We start from the raw sequence: 13,881 nt of genomic DNA on the forward strand, positions 1-13,881 counted from the left end.
TGAGACGCTTCCCTCTAATCCTGGAAACCGAGCTAGAGTGTGTTTTTAACCGCTTATGCTCAGCCTTGGACTGGAAGTCGCGCCTGGTACAGAAGGTACAATAAGGACAAAAGGCTGCAGAACGGGAAAGAATCAGACAGTCTTTGTGTGCAGACAAAATGATTCTGTATGTTGAAAATCATATAGAATACAGAAAAAAAAAACCCAATTAGATCAGAAAAGAGTAGCTAGCAAGGTTATGGGATCCAAACGTTTACAGATGGTCCTTGGCTTACAGTTTGATGACTCAGCTAATGACTTCTTTTCACTTTATGAAGGTGTGAAAGCGGCATGCATCCAGGGCAAACCGCATTTGGAGTTGTCTTTTCCTGGGCTGGCGAGTGTGGTCCCTTGCTCTCAGAGGCTGGGCAGAGAGCCACAGTCTCCAAGCAGCCTCGTGTTAATGGAGGTTAGTCACTGCTACTCTACAACGCACCATGCGGCTAAGTGAGGACGCTTGGCAGCTCAGGCGTATTAAATGCACGTTTAGCAGAGGAAGGAATTGATTGACATGCGGCTCCACCCATACCAAGCCAATTGTATTTCTATATACTAGCAATGAACAATTTGACAATGTGATTAAGAAAATAATCCAACAATGCCGAAAAGAACAGCATCGTTAGGAATGTGTTTGGTGAAAGTCTCTCTTGGATATCAAAATCCATGGCTGTTCATGTCCATTACATGAAATGATGTGATATTCATATATATCCTATGGACATCCTCCTGTGTCCTGTAAATCCTCTCTAGACCACTCATGATGCTGGATACAATGGGAATGACACGTGGATACCTATTACACTGTATTATTTAGGGAATAATGACAAGAAAAGCCCTATATATACATGCAATAATTTCAGATACTTTTGTGAATAGGGAACTCTGAGAGGCAGAAGCTGGCTGTATTTCCTTTCCTCTCTGACTTCAATGGACCCATCTGTAAAATGGGTTTTCTCCAATATCCTAGTGACTGTGTGGGAGAAAGAGAGCAGAGGGTGTGAGAAGTGGTGTGTTTGGGTTAGAGCAGAGCCTGCTGTTCTGCGGGAAGGTACGTGACCCTCACTTTTCTTTCTTAGCTCTGCCACCAGAGCCATCACCTGGGTGATCTCTTAACCTTTCCTGACATAATTACATATGAAAAGTTCTTCTTTTATATGCGTATTCACAAACATCTTGATCGTCTTGTAAAAACACAAGTGTTTTGGGAGTCAGTCCGTATAATTATTTCGGATGTAAAGCTAGCCGTGCGGGAGCCGGGTGGCGGGACTCAGCCCACCGCTCCTTCTACAAGTCTTCTCAGCTTGCAGGGCTCAGCTGCTCGATATTGTGAGAAGTGGGCAGCTCTATATATTTCCCTGGCCCATGAACCAGTCTCCCAGGAAAACCTGCTCCAGTCACACAGACAGGGCAGCGGTCAAACCTTGCGTGACGGGGTAAGAGATAGGAAAGCAGCCACGATCGGGCGCGAAGCGGGAGGTAGAGGATGTGGTAGGTCACCTGGCTTCCAAAGTGGTTTGAGGGACAAGGTCTGGCAGGAAGGGCTTTCTGGAACCGTTAGCTAACTGTCCAGGACAAAACTCTGGCTCTGTGGACTCCGAGAGGGTTCTGACAAGCTTCTACAGTTCCCAGAGGCCAGATGGAGAGCCGCCCACCGTCCGTGATTGTATGTGGGAGGCAGGCAGCTGACTCGGAGCACAATCTGAGAAGGATCGGTTCAGGTTCTGGCTCTTTAACTTTCTCATGTGAGCTTGGGCTTGGTAACGGACCTCTCTGGTGACCTGGGCCTACCTGATTGAGTTGGCAAGAGAGTATGGGAATGCTCATGTGTGGACTAATGGGGCCCTGGCAGGTACACAGAGCAACTAACTGGAGTTGTCTTTCTTCTCCACTTAGAAGCAGCTGATACGCTGCCGTATCCGTGGACAGATGATGTGCCCAGTGGCAGCTTCCTTAAGCCTGGCACCATTAGATTCGGCGATGGAGGTCTGAAGCTAGGTCCCATCCCTGTCCTTATCAGTGATCTGGTCTGATGACCAGACCTTGTTGGGGAATGCCAGTGTCTTAAGCATGGGTATGTCAGCTCTGACGAAACTGTTTCTCTTGCTCTGACATATTGCCATGTTCTGCACCATCCTGGCCCCCACTTTTTCTTCCGTGAGCCTCGACTCACCTCGTTACGACTGTACCAAGTCTCACCTTGCCTTTCACCTAGGTGAAAAGGCCTTACTGCTCCTAATTAAACCACACACGTGATGCCATTCAAGCTTGGATTCATGTGGAATTCCTCCAGGGAGGTGGTTGGGTTTCACTGCCATTGCCTGGACCTTTGAATGCTCTTGGATGCCGAGTTGTTTCTGCAGCTGGTGTGTATGGCATGAGGTTGACATTAGGAAGGCCATATGAGGCCCTGCCTCGCCTTTTATCAGGCCTGATGCTCTTGTTCCTATCATGACATTCCCATGGCACATCAAGATTTTGTCAACAGGTTTTCAGGCTGCTACAGGGTTTGATTGTTATCCAGCGGCTTCTACTGTCTGTGACTCTCCCTGTGACAAGGTTACCACCCTGGAGGTAGCACTGTGTCTCTACATTTTCACCAACTTTTGACCTAGGTTAATATTCCACTTAGAATGGGAGCTCTCTCTCTCTCACTGGTTGGAAGCGAACATCTCGCCATGATCCTAGGTCTTCTCTGCATTGTCCCTCCCTCAGGACACCCCCTTAATTCCTGGAGCTCAGTCTTACAATTAGAGTCTCACAACTGTGGATAAATTCACTTCGTCCCTCTAGAAACAGGCACGTGGGGAGCGCAGTGACTGCTTGGATACTCCAAGAGACAGAGTGCTTACCACTTCACTGCGTTCAGGCTCTCAGTTTTAATTGCTAAGATAAAACACATCCTGCCCGGCCCGGTTCCGCTCTTGAGCTCTGTGAAATAAATCTATTTTCCTTCTTCAAATATTTGAGGGGAAGCTTCTCCTCCTCAAGTCTTCTCAGAAGCAACTTAAACTCCCTACTTATTTTTTTTCCATTTTCCCATGTGTGTTTGCATGTGTGTGGTCACACATGTGTGTAGGTATACGGACCTGTGGGTGCATGTACATATGGAGGCCTGAGGTTGATGCTGGCAATTCTAGGTCTCTCTGCTTTTCAACCATATTCAGTGAGGCAGGGTCTCTCAATCAATCCCAGAGCTCACGGATATCGCTAGCCTTACTAGTCAGCTTTCTGTGGGGGATCCCCCATCCCTGCTTTCTGAAGTTAGAATTACAGGCGGGACGCCACTCTCACTCAGCATTTACATGGATTCTGGGGGTCAGGCCTCTGGTCCTCACCCATGCACAGCAAGCGTGTAACCACCGGGCCATCTTCCCAGTCCCTCTCCCTCTTCTTTTAATTGTGCCCACAGCGTATACCTTATGCCTGTAAATGCTTGAACCAAGGATTGGGTCTGTGTCTATCAGGATACTGACATATACTGACCCCTCAGTGCTGTCTGTGGCTGTTCTTATGTGTCTACTCTCAAAGTGATGACAGTTCTTCTGCTGTCCTTAGGCGGGCGTACCAGAGGGAGAGTAAATAGCAGAAGGTTGGAGATGGAGGGGCATGTGAGGGTCATCAGGGCCTGCTAAGTATTTGCTGTGGTGGTGGTAGTAGTAGTAGTAGTAGTACTAGTAGTATGTGTGTGTGTGTGTGTGTGTGTGAGTGCGCATGTGTGCATGCACACGTGCATACACACTTGCATGCGTGCGCACACACGTGCATTCTTCAGGAACTGCCGCGATTCCTGGGAAGATCGTAAAGGCATGATAGACACCCACATGCTTATGGCTGGACCAACTGAAGCAACACAGTAGCAGAGCAGGGGCCATCCCCACGCCAGAAGCAGCGAGTCATCTTTTAGTTAAAAAAAATTATGCGTGAGTGTTTTGCGTGTATGAATGTGTGTGAATTGTGTGTGAGCTTGGTGTCTGTAGAGACCAGAAGAGGGTGCCACATCTCCTGGAACTGGAGTTACACAGGGTTGTAAGCTGCCATGGAGGTTTTGGGAACTGAGCGCAGGTGTTCTTAACCATTGCGCTGTCTCTCCACTCACGGCATGGTATTCTTTTGGCCTAAAATGAATCGCTGGAGACTGGAGAGTTGGCTCAGTTGGTAAAGCGTCCTGTGTAGCCTTGAGGACCTGAGATCGATCTGCAGCAATAACATAAACTGCTGGGCTTGCACATCAGTAACCCCAGCTCCGGGGTGAGAGCATGGGAGGAAGAAACAGGTGCGTCCCTGGGAACTCATGGTTAGCCGGCCTGAATAAGCTGGTGAGGACATACAACTTCACATGCACACCTGCTTTCCGACCCCCTCCCCCCAAATACAGAAACTCTACCGCTGGACCTCGCTTCTGGCCACGGGGCGTTGCCCCCCTGCCTCTGTGTGTTCTGGCCTGGTGTGTCATGGTGCACCCCCTCTTAGGCTTGGGGCCCTGCCCACTTCCCCAGCTCCCCTCTCACCTTGTCTATGACCTCTATGAGTCTGCTCATAGAGTGCAGTATGTGGATGTGTGAATTTGCCTCTAAGCCTTCACTAAGGCCCCACCCTCCCTCAGCCCACTGGCTGCTGGGGGAAGGCTTCTGTTCAGCAGCGTTTTCCTTTCTCATTTCATGCTGTAATGGGGATTCATTGCCAGTTTTAAATCCATAATTTGCCATGAAAGCCTCATCTTGGGCCTGGACTGAGGTCAGAGCAGAGCAGTGATGAGCTATTTTTAGCTCTTAAAGGGCTCCCTGTCCAACTCAGTCTCTCTAGACTTACCCTGGGCTGGCTCAGACGGTGTTTCGGGGATTGACACTGGGGATGCCGGGACAGGAAAGGCAGTTCATTCCTGGGTGACCTGGTATCCCTGCTCCACTCCTGGCTGCAGTGACTCTTTCTCTGCATTTCACTTGTCATCGGTGGCATCGATAGAGAAGAGGATTCAAGCTGGTGAAACAATACTCTAACTGCCCCTTTCTTCTCTGGGGCTGACGAGGGGTACCAGCTGATACCTCTGTCCACTCACAAGAAGCTGTTTGTTTTCTAAGCGACTAGTTTCGTTGATCAGCAGTCTCCTGCTTTTCCAGGTGGATACTAATGATTTCGCCACACTCTTACTGCCCATGCACAGGTGCATGTGTGTCCCCTTGTGTCTGTGTGTATGGTCATGGGTGCATATGCAGGATTTCTTTCAAATGGCCCCGGTAGTTACCTGGACATCCAGAACAATGAGTCTAGCAGGATGGGTACCAAGGCAGAGGTAGATCTCCTGTTTGTATTGTATGAAGCTTGGAAGCAACCCAGGCCACAGGAACTAGCCCCGTGAGTGGTAAGATGGACCATGTTTCTCCGCAGGCAGTTGTCCCTGAAGGTTGAGGGAAAGGGGCCTGTGTTGCACAGAGAAGCCACGGAGCTGCTGGTCTCAAACTGAACACAGACACCAGAGGATTTGGTCCTGATTTCTGCAGATCTCTGGGGTGTGACACTTGCTGAGTAGGTGAGCGCGCTCAGCATTGCTCAGGGTCACGCTTGGCTAAAACAGCGGAAGGACGCATTATCCTTGCTCTCAGAAGCAAGGGAAGAGGGACTCGGGGAACAATGGCCTTTGTGTGGACCCCAAACCATGAGTGGGTATGGGAAAATCACAAGTAAACTGTGGGATGGATTTCCGCTTCACCTTTCCAGCTCCTGCTTTTACCAGGGAGAAGGTGGTGGTCAGAGTGGCTGCTAAACACCACAGTCCCATGTTTCACGCTGGGCAGTGGCAGGGCTGGGGGCAGCAGTGTGTGACTTTTGAGTCCTCTCCTGTGTGGACCTGGAGAGTGGCCACTGCTCTGGGCATGGCGGCATCACTCGTTAGGACTACATGGGGGATGACCTGGTGGGCCTCAGTTCCCTGGAGATGGGGGTGGGGGCACCGCGGGTGGGTGGGAAGTACTAAGGCTTGTGGGGTCTCAGAGCAGGTAGTTGAGTGTCTTGTGAGTTCAGCAGATCCTGACTGGGCTCCTAAGAATCTTTCTACCTTCCCGTGTCCTGGTTTTGAAAGTTCAAAAAGCCGAGGGGAGGTTGGGTTGTCATCTCCAGCTTTATAAAGAGTGAGCCCTTGGACAAGTAGTGTCAGGCTTCTAGGCCACTTGGGAAGGAAGTACAGGCCTGGCCTTGACTTCCCACAGGGCAGGGAATGGAAACCTCCTGTTTGCCTCAACCCCTGAGGGTTTCCTAGGCTTCTTAGAGCCTGGGGCATGGCTGAGTCCCCCGCTTCCTTTCTCACTCCTCTCCATGATAGATGGCCTAGCTTGGAAGGCACCCCATGTCCAAAGAAGCTGAAACAGAGGACATCTCAGAGCAAAGGAGACTAGAGAGTGACCCGACTCTGCAGATCAGCTCCGTTTAACCCAGGAGTGCCCACATCTCCCTTGGTCCCCATTGACTGTGGTGCAGATACCCAGGGTGGAATGGAACTCAACTACAGATCTCAAAGGATCACTGCCCCCAGCTCTTAAGCCTGAGACTTTGAGTTTAGAAGTGAGACGCTTTCAGTCAATTTGGGAATGCCATAGTTTCTTGTTGTGTTTACTTTGTCACTCGAGGGGTGGGCAAGACGACTAGGAAAGGAGGGTGTGAGTAATGACCAAAGAAAGGGAGTGGACGTGACACTGAGGTGGTCTGGACCACCCAGGAGGGCACAGGAGAGGGAAGGACCTGGTGTCGTGTGGAAGGTGTAGGAGATGTGTGCAGACTAGCTGAGCCTGGCTTCCATATGGAACTTTGGGAGATAAGGATGTTTTTCTCGCTCTCCTCTCCCATCGCTGGCTTGTTTGCTCCCTATCTGGGGGGCGATTGAGGGTAATGAATGTGGCAGGAAACCGGCACACAGCCCAAATGAGATACAGCACCTAAGACCAGGCCACGGCTCAGCTAAACAGGCCTAATAAGGAGATAAGGAATCAATTCTGCTTGTCTTCTGTGCGTGTGCCTGGGCGGGGCCTCTGGGAATCTAGCTTCCTGCGTGCTGTCTCTGTGAACAAGTGTCCCCAGGCCAGAAGCTGGTGCTCTGGGAAGGACGGCTACTGACTGGTGATTCTGGGCACTGAACAGTAATAGCGGTGAGAGAACCAGCTAATATAATAACAGCCATATGCTGTTAAGTCTTGCTGTGTATCAGGCGCTATTTTGAGGTATGCTTGCCTATGTTCTTTCGTTGAATCATATTGTCATCACAAAGGCACTGTGGTTCTCTCTCCCACTTTAGATGCAGGCAGAGGAAGTTGAGTAACGTGATCAGGTTACACCCTCGGTGAAGGAGCACAGCCGGGTTCTATGTGCGGGCAATCTGGCTTCCAGAGTGTGGGCTCCAAACCACGAGAGGCTATATATATATAGTGCCTCTCTAAATAACACCCAACATTCTACATATCACAATGTCATCCACCCCATGCCATATATTGCTCAACACTATACCGCACAACACCATACGACACAATGTCATACAACACCACATGGCACAAGACCATATCATATAACCTCATGCTGCACTATACCATGTAACCCTCATGTGTGCTTGGCACTGCTATCTGCTTGCACTGTGTTTCCTCTAGTTGTCCCCAAGCCCTGTTGCTTTAATGGCCACCGCGAACATTCATTGAGCGCCTAGTGTGTACTCCCAGGCCAGGCATGAAGGTTGCTAGATGTTCCTAACCGACTTTGTGGGGGAAGCAGACAGAAAATGAGTTGTCATGGAGCCTACAGATGGCAGAAGGAACAATAGTCAGGCTATGCAACCTTCAGGAAAGTCTTCCTAGAGGAGGTGATGCCTAAGGTATATCTTGTCAGATATACAGGAATTAGCCGAGGGAAGATACAAGCAGGGCTGTTGGAAGGGCTGGAGGCAGGCTCAGAGGTGCCTCATGGAGCAGGGGGTGGTTATGCACCATGCACAGTGTGGCTATGCTGGAAAGAAGGAAGAAGGCATACTTCAGGGACCTTGTGGGCCGTGGCAGGGGTTCTGGGTTCTGTTCCACTGAGACAAATTCTCCTCTATGTCTCTAGAATGCTTCAACTACATCTACATACTTGCCATTTTATGTTAAGTAGCTCATTTGTCCCAACAAATACCTAGACTCAGAACCATCTAGAAGCCAGCACTCTTAAGTGCTTTATCAGCTCTGCGTCCATGATTGGATGTGCTCAGGGTATTCACAGCTCCTCTGTATAGCCATCTGTAGTTTGGGAGTTGAGAACTGGGAGCCTGTGATGGCTAATCTTCATTGCCAACTTGACTGCGCTTAGAGCCACCTAGGAGTCACGCTTCTGGGCATGTGTGTGAGAGTATTTCCAGACAGGATTGGTGGAGGAGGAAGGACCCCGCCCAGATGTAGGTGGCACCATCCATGGGATGGGGGATCAGACAATCAAAGGAACAAAGGAGCTAGCATCAGCATTCATCAATCCCATAGTGGAACGAGGAAAGTGGTTGGTGATGCTCATACCTTGGACTGAACTGGTCCCAGCTGCCATGCCTTAACTCCTTGAGCCCTAGGCTAAAACAAAACCTCCCCAAGTTAAGTTGCTTTTGTCTGTGATTTCTGTCACAGCAGCAACGGGCGTAAAGACTACAGAGTTGCTGCCCATTCTGCGGGAGAACAGTTAAGGAACATATCTGTTTGCCCTGTATCAGGGCTTGGCGTCATCGTAAAAGATGCCCGCTTTCTTTGAACAGACTTAGTTGCCATCTTAAATAATTCATTAGAAAATCTAATTTCTAATGGGAGCCTCAAAGACAGCAGAATCAATATTAGACTGAACCAGGAAGAAGAGGACATGGGAGGAACAGCTGGGGCAAAGTCCCTTTACTAACTGACCTGACACCCAAGCCCTTCTCTCTTCTGACCCTCCCTCCCCGGCTCTACTCCTCCTTTCCATGGCATCTATCACCATGGGACATTCTAACGACACAGTTTATTCTCTGAGTCTGATCGTCATTTGCCAGATGCCTTGTACCCTACTACACGCAAGCTTCGCCAGACAAGGGATGGCTTTATGTTCCACTTACTGAGGAATCTTGAACATCTAGATCTGAAAGGCATTCAGGAAACATTTCTTGACCAAATTTGCGGTCTCCACTTCCCCTTTGCTCCTACCAGTCTTTACTACCTGAGTCTTCCGGCATTTGGAAAGATCAATGAAATGACGCCGTACAGACCCTGGGCTCTTGCGTGTGGTAAGAGCAGGGGTGCCGTCCGTCATGCATGCCTGTGTTATTGCTTTAAAATGGATGGAGCATCACACAATTTTTTGTTAGATGGTACTCTGTTTCCCCACAGAGGGTTCCTCTTACTCCTCCACAGCTCTGTACACACACACACACACACACACACACACACACACACACACGCATGCACGCTTGCACAAGCACTTGCACGTGTGCATGTGTGTGTGTGTGTGTCCCCTTGTAATGTTCATCCAAGCTGAGCTGCTGCATAGATGGCTACAGGCGTGTGAAAACGGGGTACCTAGAGAAGCCTGGCAAGACTTTGTGAGATGCTGTGTCCCAGCTTCAAGGTGGCTGTTGTCTAAGCCATCCCGACCAATTACTTTCTCAGCCTCAGGCACCGTGCGAACCTCAGCTCCGGTGGGGAATGGCCCATTTTCCTAAAATAGTTGATGTGGCACATTGGACTTCTGACTGGGAAGAAGGCCTTGTGGGAGCTGAACAATTCTTAGACATCATTTGTTCAGTCATCACTTCACGTTCTGCACACCAAGAAACTGGGGCCCAGAGAGGTTGAGTAACGGTGTCAGGGTCACACAGCTGACTTTTTAACCCTGAGGGCATTTCCTCCATAGGTAGCGAGACTTCCTGAGTTGATGTGTGTGTGTGTGTGTGTGTGTGTGTGTGTGTGTGTGTGTGTGTATAACAGGTGGAGTCAAGGATAGCCCTTGGCAGTCGGCTGGATTGCTGAGGGAACTCAAGCTGACCTCAACCAGGGTTGTAGCTTCCTTATCTGGGGTGCTTGGCCTCATAGACTCAATTCATTCCCCACTTTCTCCCCATTCTCTGGCTCCTGCCTCCTCTGCCTCCCAGGCTAGTGAAAACTCTCCTCAGAGCTGTTTCTTGTCTGATTGCTTCTGAGTGCTGGAAACACAACACTAATTAATGTGTCTGTGACTCTAGGCTTGGCTGCTGGGCTGGTCCCCATGCCCTCCCCAGAGCCAGGCAGACTTGGAGAGCTGGCCCCCCAGCTTCTTTGAGCGTGCTGCTGGCAGACGCATATTCTAGCGGAACACATCTGCTGGCTATATAATCTCTCGTATTTGCCCTCCTCACTTGGCGCTTTGACGGGAGACCTCCCGGGGCCTCCCTGTGCTCCAGCCAGAGTGTTTGCTTTGCGATTTTGCCGGAATACCATCTGATTCTGCCCTCACATCTTCCGCAGGTTCTAATCAAGCTCTTACTTTATTTAATTAAAAATCTATCTCAGGCAAATACAGAGTAAATTAGGAAGCTCTCCTATTCCTGGAACACAGGGAAGGCCGCCCTCCTCAGGGAACTGGCCCAGACACTTTCCTGGGCAGAGATGTCACAGCAGAGCAGGTGGAGGGTCTCTGTTGGTCGGGAAGGCTTTAATAACCTTAAAAATCCTCAACAACCATTGCATCTGTCTCATCCTGAGACCAGGAGCCCTTTCCATTTTGACTTCCGGTTAGGGGCAGTATGAGGGGATATATATCTGTAGAATCTTAGCCAGGCGGAATCCTGCTGGACTAGAGGTGACGTACTAGACTGGGAGGGGCCCTGAGACTCCCTGGGGTAGGGAAGTGGGAATTCTTCACCCAGAGAAAACAGCCGAGGCCAGGAATGTGGAGCCTCAAGGCATCAAGGAAGCCTACGGGCAGAGCCTGGCAGCCTTTTCTGACCCAAATCCAGTTTGCTTAGGTGAATGACCGATGTAGGAGATGCCAGCTCGATCTTCCTTTCTGTCTGTGGAAATCGTCTCAGAGCCCCCTGATAGGGCCTCTGTAACCAGTCACTCTTCCAGTTGATCTCCAGGCTTAAATAAACACCTCACCCACACAAACCCAGCCCTGTGCCCCAGGCACAATGCCAGGCCAAGGCCCTGACAGGTACAGAGAGAGAAAAGTGGACGTCTTTTAGAGGTGACCCCCCAAGACAAAATTGGGTCTGTTTAGATTGAATTCTGAGGCCCTGCCTGGAGAAGCCTGGCTTTTAACCAGGTAGACAGATGACACCCTACTGGCATTTGAGACCAGAAGACTGGGCAAACAGTGTTGGTCTGGGGCTGGAACCGTGGAATCGATTTTAAATGTTAATCAAGCTGTGGGACCTCCTGGGCATGCCTTTGCCTCTCTGAGTCTCTTCGTGAGCGTATCAGTAAAGCACATGGAATAATCTGGAATTTCAATACTTTGTGGATGAACTGAGATAGCAGGGAACAAGGAGGCTTAAGACTGGTGAGTCCTCTATACTCTGAGGACAAGGTGGTGTCCTGTTTTAGCTCCCGCACGCACGGCTTCAGAGGTATGGATAGTGCTTAGGTCTTCTCTTTCTAGCGTTCTCTGGCAGCCCCATGGAGGGGGTGTGAGGGGACAGGGGAAGACTTCCTAAGGACAGGGACTGAGCAGTCTCTGAAGGTGAACATCCTACAGCTTCATTTGGAAGATGTGCTCTGCCCAAATCAGGAAACATACCTGGCCCGTGTCTTCCCCAGCTTTTCCCCAACCCTACAGAGAATTGTAGACCCCTTCTCAATTTAGCCGCATCTCAAGGAGGAAAAGAAAACGGCCATTGCTCTCTGTGGTGTCCTTGTCTGTCCTCTAACACACACCCTGCCTGGTCCCTGCCCCCAGACCATCAATTCCACAGAGGGTTTCTTTCCCACCCCTTTCTGGCCAGGCGGGGTTGGAGGGGGGTGAAGGTCTGATGCCTGCCCTCCCAGGCTCAGCCTAGGCCAAGCTGCTATCTGGTCCTCTGTGGTCTGTCCGCAGTTGCACTTGGAATCATGCACCCCTCATGTTTAGCTGTGTAGATCTGACGGTACCCTGACACGCTTTTAAATATTTCATCTCAGAGCGTGAGCAGCGTCCCCGCTGCTGACCCTGTCATCTGAGCTCCACAGCAGCGGCCAGCAGGCTGCCAAGGCCAGGCTGGGGCTTCCCTCTCTCGCCTGCCCAGGGTATATCTACATGCGCCTGGAAGAGATGAAACCTTATGGGGCCGGGGAGGTGGAACCAAGAGCTCTGGCAGGGGGATGTTGGTCTAGGCCTTTTGCTTCTCTGAGCCTCAGTTTTTCGCCTGCGGTAACAATCCCTGATCCAGTCTGGAGGAGCTTTGAGAGCAGCTGGGAGCCGCTTTGCAGCTGTGAATGAACATCACTTATGTGTGAACTGTTTGCCCACAGTTCCCTTTTCTGGAAGACCTGGCCAGAGGAAGGAGCTCTTAATCAAAATTGGGAAGCTCAAGGAGCCACCGAGCAAATCCCCACCACATCTTCAGGCAGGTCTGTCCTAGTGAAGGCTGTCCCGGGGACATTTGAAACAAAGACCAAGGATGAAAAATGGTTAGAATAAGCAAGGCCCTGAAGTGAAATCTCATTGGAATGACCCGAGAGAACTGGGATTCGGTCTTTGGTGATTCATGAAGTCATGGAGAACCAAACTCGAGGCTTGTTCTTTAGGGAGGTCAGGGCATTTGGAGCTTTTCTGGCCCATTTGGAAGTTGGTTTAGGAAGAAAGGTCACTCATACCCTGTCATACTTTCTTCTGAGCTTGCATTGCTGCTACAGGCCTGGCCTCATTTACGCAACTGAGCACCCAGGATCCTCATCTGCTCGCCAGTGTGCAGCCAAACACACTGGGTGGGCCAGTGACAGATGGTGGCAATATGACTTCCCAAGGTGGGGATCTTTTTCAGTCCCCCTTGGAGGGGAGGAAAGAGGAGAGGGCAGAAGCGGGGAGGACCAGACAGGATGATAGCCAATGGAGAGTGTCCCTCCTCCAGCTTCGTCAGAAGGACCCACCAGTAGCCGAGCCCTTGGTGTTTCCTGAAGTCCTTACATCACCCCTGCATGTTTGTGTGCAGGTGACTTACCCAGGACTGTGAGGCGTGCGGGGCGGGACCGGATGGCAGCCTGGATGGCCTGGCACTCGTACACGGCGTCATCTTGCAGCTCGGCCCGCAGGATCTTCAGGTGGTGCTCTCCCGACAGGTGGTTTCCCACCACCAGGTACTGGGGGTAACCTGGGGAGAAAGCAGGAAGGTTGAGAGATCAAGGTAGTCCCGTGGCTGAGATGCTGTGACCCCTTAGATGGAGTGGCTCCAAAAGCTCTCTTGGAAAAGGAAACATACACCTAGGGAATAGTGGCTCAGGCCGAGGTCTTCCTGTCAGATTTCCTCCCTTCTGCCAAAGAAAGATCTTTCTGGAAGGTGGGCTAGGGGGTCTGATATCTGGCCTGGGCAGAGCTGACCTCAGGTGGCCTTCTGGTGACGGATATACAGGACACTTTATTATATAATAAGACTTCCTCTGAGCAGCTCCCTTGCTGCTTCTTTACCCAGATTACTGGACCGCTCAGCCCCAACAGCCCCGAACCCTTGTTTCTCTATTTTTTTAAATAGAGAAACTTTCTTTCTCTCCTAATTTGTTTGTTTGTTTCTTCACATGTGTGTGGACACAGACATGCCACCCACACGGAGGTCAGAGGACAACTTGAGGCAGTTGGTTCTCTCTTTCTATCATGTTGGTCCCAAGGATTGAACTCAGGTCATCATTGGCTCTCTACTTGTATAGCTCA

At 50.5% G+C, this 13,881-nt stretch overlaps 1 protein-coding gene across 4 annotated transcripts in view; it reads right to left on the reverse strand.

Moving 5' to 3' along the window:
* The window catches only part of Kirrel3 (kirre like nephrin family adhesion molecule 3), a 560,014-nt gene that overhangs the window by 76,346 nt on the left and 469,787 nt on the right, over positions 1–13,881 (reverse strand). For all 4 annotated transcript variants that reach the window (XM_087905734.1, XM_087905733.1, XM_087905736.1 and 1 more), the window contains exon 4: positions 13,178–13,327. In XM_087905734.1, the coding sequence (XP_087761860.1) occupies positions 13,178–13,327 (150 nt within the window). The remainder of the gene's footprint in view (positions 1–13,177; positions 13,328–13,881) is intronic.

This window comes from Myodes glareolus, chromosome 4 (genome assembly GCF_982192425.1).
Source record: "Myodes glareolus chromosome 4, mMyoGla1.1, whole genome shotgun sequence".
Lineage (NCBI taxonomy): Eukaryota > Metazoa > Chordata > Mammalia > Rodentia > Cricetidae > Myodes > Myodes glareolus.